Genomic DNA, 9,283 nt, shown 5'->3' with positions numbered 1-9,283 from the left:
AGCTTTAGAGACACACTGTGAGCACAAAATAATAAACTTTTAAATAGGAAGAAATGTGATTTGGTACCTTCCTTTTTACTGAAGTGATGTCTAGTAGACCGTTGACGCACTTGATGTTTGCTGGCCAGCTTTCGCGTACGCGACCGGTAGTTGCACCAAGAACAGTTTGAATACAGTTTTTAACTATTCAGTTCACTTTTTTGTTAGGTGTGTCACAAATAAATACATAAGATAAACATACGATAATATAAGTTCAATTTATATGCCACAAATAGAGTAGGGGAATATTATAATACAAAACTAGGGAAAATGGCGAGAACATGATGCCGGGTTGAAGAGTACATGAGGAATGGGGGAAATTGCCAGACATCACGTGACAGGGCAAGGGTCAGAACAAAATATGAATGAAGTCTGGATTCACCTGGTTGCGTAGATGCTTGAATACGGAACATGCCGCCCGCCTTGAACCATACATGGTTCAACAGAGATTCATAAATTGATTCATTGACTCATAAATGGGCACAAGTAATACAATGTAGATATATATACACAATAGATAATGATGACACACCTAATTATAAGATATGATATATATGACAATTATAAATATAAACATGAAATAGGACATTAAATAGAAATATTTTGTGCTCACAGTGTGTCTCTAAAGCTGATCTTAACATAATATATCTCACATCCCTCATTTTTTATACAGTCCACCATATCGAAGTTTACCCCCCATTCGCTGGTCCTGTCGACCCGGACTACATTTGCCAATTAAAATATAATTGATACAGTACAGTACAATAATTTATTTCTCAAATGAATGTTTATGATCAGTGTCACATCCCTAACTGGTAATATTTTGTCTTGTGAAACATTATTACGAACAATTTTAATGTCCATTCCTGTTTCATACCAGACAATTATTTTCATGTTCAATTTTGTCACTGCCACCTAAATCACGTCAAGTTAGGCCTACCTAGTTTGTCTTGAAATAAATCAAGCGTAGAACATTTTTAGGATTGAATATTTATTCACATCTCATCCATAAAATCCTTTTAAATAATAAGGTCTCACAATCAATTCAGTCTTATTATTTGGGTTTATAAATAAAATTGCAAAGTTAGTTAGTAGTTATTTCCCTGAAATATTCTATCCCATTGTCCGCCATTTTGCAACAACGTTCTGTCCTTTGCGATACACCTTGGTAGTTGGTAGTTCTCAACTTCGCCAACAGATCGCTCTGCGCTACATGGCAACCAATTACCTACAAGATTAGTGAAACGGTGGAACTGAGGACGAACCAATCACCTGTCTGCTATTAAACTGAAAACTCAACTCATCAAAACTCTGTTCATCTACATCAGCTGTTTGTTTAAATATAACCCGATATTGAATTGAAACATATCAACATAACCTGCAAGTTTGTTTATGTTGTTGAAAAATGAAGACATTATTTATTTAATCAAATACTAATTGAAAAGGGTCCTGAACTGGAGAAAACTGGTAATTATTGTTATTGCTATGCTCTCTTTATTCATTATTGTAAATATTATTGTCAACAGAGATTATTGGTGATAATAACAAATTGATAATTGACTTCACTTTACTATTGAAGTTGAATTGCAAATTGATTTATGCACTTCAGTAGGCCTAGATTTATGAGATCATTATTAATTTAAGATTTTGGGCTATTTTATGAAAACTCATCTATTCTTGTTGTGTGTTATTTAATTTGTTTGTTCATGATGAGATTCACTACCCTACAAAGAAAAGCAAAACTTGTTAAAAACAGGTTTCAGAAAATAAATAAATATTTGTCAAACCAACTTCCTCGAACTGAAGGTCAAGAATTGACTCCTGCTAATATACAGCGTTTACACAATTATAATGAGGAGGTCAGAGATCTATTTACTGACTTTAAAACTTTATTTAATAGAGTTGTGACTGATGACCCTGCTTCTGATTGTGATGAGGAGGAATCATTTTCAATGCATGATGAACTTTCTGACTTGTATGTAGCCCTCATAAGTGACATTAAAGTTCTTTTGCCAGTTGAACCTGTTGTAACACCTACTCCACCTCCAGCTTCTCTGCGCCTGCCTAAATTTGAGTTGCCTAAATTTAGTGGTAACTATGAAGAGTGGGTTAGTTTCTATAATATTTTTGAAGCCTCTGTCAATGCGAATAATTCTGTCTCCCCAGTGAATAAGTTTCAGTATTTGCTTAGTGCCCTGAGTGGTGAGCCCTTAGACTTGGTTAAGAGTCTTAATATTACTCCTGAAAACTATGTGGTAGCCCTTCGACTTCTCAAGGATCGCTATGAAAACAAGAGACGTATTGTCACTCAGCTCGTTACAAAAATTCTGGATTTGTCGCCCATTACTAGTGGTTCGCTTAAGAGCTTGCAATCATTTCTCACTGTATATAAGGAAAATACTCAAGCTTTGAAAAACTTAAATCATGACATTACAACTGAAAACACCCTGTTAGTCTTAACACTTTTAAAGAAGATCCCAGCTGATATTAGAAAATCTTTTGAAGACTCTCGCGCCTTAAACAATGAGATCCCTCTTGTTAATGATTTAATGACCTTTCTTGAAATGGAATTCAAACGTTTAGAAGGTGCTAGTATTTGTCTCAGTTCACCATCTACCTCAAAGTATTCCACTGGCCTAAAGTGTCCTACAAACATAACTAGGCCTAATAAGTTTACGCGTGAAAGTAAGCCACATTTCACCAACCATACAAAAACTGCTCTTGTCGCCACAACCAACTCTTGTAGATTTTGTCAAGCTGCAGATCACAACATATACAAGTGTCAAAATTTCCTAGCTAGAAGTGTGAGTGAAAGATCTGAGTTTATTCGCAAGAATAGGATTTGTACAAACTGCCTCGGTTATCTTCATAACACAATCAACTGCCCCTCAAGTAAAGTGTGTCAGATTTGCTCCAAACATCACCATACTCTATTGCATGAGCCCACACGTAGTTCACTTCAGTCACAGTCAAGCTATCAAACTAAGCTGTCTCCTCAAAATAAGACCTACACACCTAATTCATCTTCAAAGAATACAACAACTATTAATCCTACTGCTTCTACAAACGTTAACGCTTTTGTAGGATTGTCTAGTCAACTCAATCCAACTAAAACCACAATCCTTCTTGGTACATGTTTAGTTCATGTCTCTTCACAACATGGTCAACATACTGTACTCCGTGCTGTGCTCGACTCCGCTGCCCAACTTACCCTTATATCAGAGAAAGCTATTCAACTCATCAACGCCCCACGTACTCGACTCCATGATGAAATAAAAGGAATCTCTGGTGCAGTTATTAATTCTAGAGGTATCGTACATGTCAACATGTCTGCGATCAATGGAAATCCTTTGGCTAAAAACCATCCTTGTATGGTTTTGAGTAGTATCACATCACCCCTGCCTCAGATACCAGTTTCACACCAGGTTAAGGAATCTTTGAAACATTTTATCCTAGCCGATCCCTGTTTCGATCAGCCTGGAGAGATAGATTTACTTATCGGTGCAGACTTATTTGCCCTAACCCTCACAGGCGAACAGCATAGATTAGGACAAAATTTACCTCAAGCTCTTGGAACCATTTTTGGTTTTGTTGTGATGGGCCTCGCTCCTGTAGCCTCTGTAGCAGGAAACTCATCAAACACATTTCCCATCTCACTCTTGACAACTCATGATTTGGATCTTCATAATTCACTTCAAAAATTCTGGACGCTAGAAGAACCCCCAATACGGATCAAGGCTCAGACTGAGGAAGATACCCTCTGTTTACAACATTTTGAAAACACCCATAGACGTGATGACTCAGGTCGTTACATAATCGAGCTGCCCAAGAAACCAAATCATTCCCCTCTTGGTGAATCTTGTACCAAAGCACAATTGAGACTTAGCTCGATGGAAAGGAAATTCTCTAATCAACCCGAGTTACAAAGGCTCTATTCTGAATTTATGGATGACTACATTGAATCAGGTCATATGACTATTTGTAAAGAACCTCCTACCTCTGAATACTATTATTTGCCTCACCACGGTGTCTTCAAGGAGAATCCCCCGAATTCAAAAATACGTGTTGTTTTTGACGGCAGCGCTAAAACTACTAATGGCATATCATTGAACGACATTCTCATGCCTGGTCCCAAACTTCAAAATGATATCAGTGATGTTTTATTGTATTTTAGATGTCATAAAATTGTATTCACCTGTGACATACGTCAAATGTATCGTCAGATCTTGGTTTCTGATAAGGACAAAAGTTATCAAATGATATACTGGCGCGCTAGTCCAGATGATCCACTCCAAACGTACAAACTCAATACAGTTACATATGGGCTTAATTGTTCCCCTTTTATTGCAATCAAAACCTTGCACCAGCTAGTTTTGGACGAAGGTCAACCATACCCACAAGCTTCTGATATCTTGACCAAGTCTATCTTCTATGATGATATTATAGCTGGAGCTGAAGATCTCGATAAAGCTATGTCAGCTCAAAATGAACTGAAAACATTGCTGTCTAAAGGCGGTTTTGAACTCCGTAAGTGGATCAGTAATGCACCCCAACTCTTGGATCAGATTCCAGTCGAACACAAAGAATCACCAGTGGAGTTGACTGATGGTAGTGAGGCCTTCTACAGTGTATTGGGTTTAAGATGGACCCCAGAGACAGACATGCTCTCATACAAAGTAAAGAATGTTGAAGTAGGCCACTTGCTAACCAAGAGAATGATTCTCTCAACAATCGCTAAACTCTATGATCTCCCAGGATTTCTCACACCTGTAATATTTTGGGCTAAAACACTCATTCAATATCTTTGGACCACAGGTCTAAAATGGGATGATCCAATTCAAGATGAGATAAGAACAAAATGGATTTCCTTTTTAGAAGAACTACCCGTGATCCAAAACCTAAGGATCCCACGGTACATCTTTACCTCAACTCATAAGCTTGCAGAACTTCATGGTTTCAGCGATGCTTCGGAGAAAGGATATGCTGCAGTAGTCTACCTCCGTGTGATCAACTTATCGAATGATGTTAAAATTAATCTGATAATGGCCAAGTCTAAAGTCGCCCCACTAAAAAGAGTATCTCTGCCTCGTCTCGAACTGTGCGGTGCTCACCTACTTGGAAAGCTCCTGCAATACTGTTCAAATCTTCTTTCGTCCCACATTAAGATTGACTCGATGTATGCATGGTGTGACTCTACCATTGTTCTTACATGGATACGCACTCACCCCTATCGCTTAAAAGTTTATGTGGCCAACCGTGTCTCAGAACTACAAGAATTAATTTCTCCTGAATCATGGCATTACGTCAAGTCCCTAGACAACCCAGCAGATTGTGCAACCCGAGGACTCTCCCCATCTCAACTCTTAAGCCACCAATTGTGGTGGAAGGGACCTGAATGGTTATACTTGTCATCAGATCTTTGGCCAAAGCCCGAATTCAGTTTAATCACTGATCAAGACACTCTTGAAGTCAAACCAAATCCCTTGAATGTCCTAGTTAACGTTGAAAAGTTAGAAAATGACAGATTTGATTTACTTGAAAAATTCTCATGCTTTAGAAAACTTGTAAATGTCACTGCTTATGTTCTACGATTCATCCATTATCTTCGTGGGAACGCCCGACTAGCTGGACAACTTAGTTATAAAGAGATCTCTTCTGCTAAAATGAATCTCTTCAAACTCATTCAAATTTCATCTTTCAAGGATGACATCACAGCTCTGAAAAAGGGCACTCAGTGCAGCTTAAGACTGGCTCGGTTATCACCTTACATTGACGATAACGGTTTGGTAAGAGTAGGCGGTAGGTTGAAACATTCGAACCTTACTCAAGATGCCAAATACCCAATCCTGTTACCTAAATCTCATAATGTTGTAAAACTGTTGGTCATGCACTATCATCTCAAATATTTACACGCAGGCCCTCAGTTGCTGCAATCGATCCTCACTCAAGAAGTATGGATATTATCTGCTCGTAGTGTAATCAGATCTGTAATCTTTAAATGTCAAAGATGTTTTAAGTTGAAACCTACAAATCAACCTCCACTTATGGGAGACTTACCCGAAACTCGACTACGGCCTGTAAGACCATTCTATCATACTGGCATGGATTATAGCGGTCACTTTGAAGTGAAAGTACACACCACTAGGAATTCTCAAAAGCTTAAGTCATACCTCTGCCTATTTGTTTGCTTTACCACAAAAGCGGTGCACTTGGAAGTTGTAACTGATCTCTCAGTGGACTCATTCATTGCTGCTCTTAAAAGATTTGTTTCTCGTCGTGGACTTTGTGCTCACCTATACTCTGATTGTGGAACGAACTATGTCGGTGCCTCCAAGCAACTGAATAAGACCTTCCAGAATTTCATTGATGAAAGGAATACTCAAGATGCTCTCACGAACTTTGCCCTCGATCATTCAATTAATTTTCATTTCCAACCACCAGCCGCGCCTCACCAAGGAGGCCTTTGGGAGAGTGCCATAAAGAGCTCAAAGTACCATCTCAAGAGAGTAATTGGAGATCAAATTCTAACACTAATGGAGCTGATAACTCTTGTCACGCAGGTGGAAGCAGTATTGAACTCTCGTCCACTAACAGCTCTATCAGCAGATCCATCTGACATCACAGCACTCACCCCAGGTCATTTCCTCATCGGGACATCTCTTGTTGCAGTACCTGAAGTAAATGTATCCGATATTCCTGACAATCGACTAAAGCATTGGCAAACAGTTCAGGCTCTACATCAGCGCTTCTGGAGAAGGTGGCACCAAGAGTATTTGCACCAGCTTCAACAAAGGAAAAAGTGGATAAAGCCAAACAAGAATCTTGAAGTAGGCGATTTAGTCATTATCCATGACCCAAAAACACCACCACTTCTCTGGCCTCTTGGTCGCATTGTGAAGACATCACCTGGAGCAGATGGCATCGTTCGAGTTGTCTCCATCAAGACTTCGAGAGGAATCTTCTGTCGCCCTGCTACCAAGGTGTACCCGCTCCCCTAATCACAAAATATTTCTATTTAATGTCCTATTTCATGTTTATATTTATAATTGTCATATATATCATATCTTATAATTAGGTGTGTCATCATTATCTATTGTGTATATATATCTACATTGTATTACTTGTGCCCATTTATGAGTCAATGAATCAATTTATGAATCTCTGTTGAACCATGTATGGTTCAAGGCGGGCGGCATGTTCCGTATTCAACATTTTGGCATACATAACAACAAACTAGGCAAACTTAGGTTAGTTTGTTGGCTTTTCTACCCGACCGATTTTCACAAATTGAAGGTATGCACGCACAGATTTCACATCAAGCATCGGCATATATAAATCTATAGTCCCACTCGGCTTATACGTAAACGCAATTTGCTCCCCCATGTATTTTTAAGGAAGTTAAATTTGGGTTTTTCTGTTCCGAGTTCATTTGGCTCTTCTATCCAACCGATTGTCATAATTGAGAACTCAAATTGAAGATATTCAAGCATAGATTTCACATCAAGCATTGGCATATATTTATCTACTGATTTACTCAACCAAAAAACATAAATTTTTGAATTCTTACTTTAATTTAAGATGTATTTCACCAGTAATAATTGTGTAATCATATATATTTTTAACCTTCAGTGAAATACCGGCTTTCATTTAAGCTATTAGTTATTCAAATCGGACGGGTTACAAGCAAACACAAGGTGATCAACCAAATTAAAAATTATTTTTATAAGGATTTTCTATGATTTAAAATCAATAGCTCCAGTATTGTTGGGTCACCAGAATTTTATCCCCCTGGAATTTTACCCCCTGGGCAAACCTGACATCACTATGACGTAGTAACCTGAGCGCTCTAAAGTTTGTTCACGGGCGGAATTTTACCCCTGTGGATTTGGAAGTCTAATGAAAATAGACAGATTGTGATAAATTACGAGATTAGCAATAAAAACAGGAATAATTGCTCCCTGTCCATATAACTAGCGTTTAGGCAACTGTAGATATACGGCCCGGATTTTTACCCCCCAGAATTTTACCCCCGGATTTTTACCACCCGGAATTTGCCCCCTGGCCAGATATAGAAATTATTAAAAATAATAATTTTCTTCTTTCAGTTTTAATTTAATATAAACATTTTATTCTTAAGTCCCCTATCTTAATTTTTTTTGTAAACTCAACTAAGTAAACAGGTTATGCTGTTTAATTTTGATTTTTTTTTATTTGGGTTTGGGGGCCAACTGTTGGATAATATGTTTGTATAATAAACTAAGTATCTCATTTAAATGATAATGGGGTGACCAATTCTTAAATGATTGAATATACCACCGTAGAAAAACAATTTATTTTGTTTCTGTTGTACAGTAACACAATATGCTTTTTTTGTTTCTTCAGGCACAAACCACGGAGGTATGTATGGTTTGTACAAAAAAGGTCATCGCAATACCTATTGTACAATGTAGTTGTAGGCATCCGGTACAAAGTATTTGACCAACTGATGTTGTGCAACTCAAAAGTTCGTGGCCAGAATTTTATCCCCGTTGGTTTGAGACATCAGTTTTGCTCAGGGGGTAAAATTCCAAGGGGATAAAAATCCGCTACCCTTATTGTTTATGTTTTTTATATGTCTTGGACTTAAAATAATCAGTAAATTATAGGCTTTAATTTGAGCTATTGATCGTTTGAATCAGTTAAGTTCTCAAGATATGATATTTATTTCAACGCTGCGGAGCAGCATGGGTCCTCTAGTTATTTATTAAAATATATTCACTCTAAAAGCTAAAATTGCTAAATAATGTACTTGATAGCAAAAGTATATGTCCTTTTAAGGATGTCCTGGTAAGGCGTTATTTTGTTTTGTTATTAAAAGTATTTTCAATTTTAGTTACTGTTAAAACTGTTAGGCCTAGTGTCATATCATATGAAGGGCCCATATAATTTTAAATACTTTTATATTAATAAGGTTAAATTGTAAGAAAGGACCATGTGGACCTAGATTTGTCTCAGATAACTGAGTATTTTAATTAGTTCATTAATTTATTACTTAGAATAGTTTACTTGTATCGAAGGCCTGTTTCACATATACCTGGCTGTCGTGTGCTGGGTGTAGTTTAACCGGATTGGGTGAAGAAGAAAGAATACAGAGCCGTTTATATATCCACGACTTGGGTCGTTGTCGGTTAATCACTACCCGGCTGCCATGGACTCGTTGAAGGATCTTGGGGACCCTCGGTGAAGTACGACTGCCGGTGTTGGA

At 37.7% G+C, this 9,283-nt stretch overlaps 1 protein-coding gene across 1 annotated transcript; it reads left to right on the top strand.

Annotated features, from left to right (window-relative positions):
* Positions 1-349: 349 nt before the first annotated feature.
* On the top strand, positions 350-7,037 carry LOC129000320 (uncharacterized). The gene is made up of 3 exons (XM_054427282.1): positions 350-381; positions 1,940-2,130; positions 3,124-7,037. Exons 1-3 carry the CDS (start codon positions 350-352, stop codon positions 7,035-7,037), a joined length of 4,137 nt encoding a protein of 1,378 aa, XP_054283257.1.
* The last annotated feature ends 2,246 nt before the right edge of the window (positions 7,038-9,283 follow it).

The sequence above is a fragment of the Macrosteles quadrilineatus genome, unplaced genomic scaffold (genome assembly GCF_028750875.1).
Source record: "Macrosteles quadrilineatus isolate MER2022 unplaced genomic scaffold, UCM_ALF_1.0 Scaffold_8__2_contigs__length_117827958, whole genome shotgun sequence".
Taxonomy (NCBI): Eukaryota; Metazoa; Arthropoda; class Insecta; order Hemiptera; family Cicadellidae; genus Macrosteles; species Macrosteles quadrilineatus.
The sequence above is the reverse complement of the archived record's forward strand: the minus strand, read 5'-3'. Positions and strand labels throughout refer to the sequence as shown.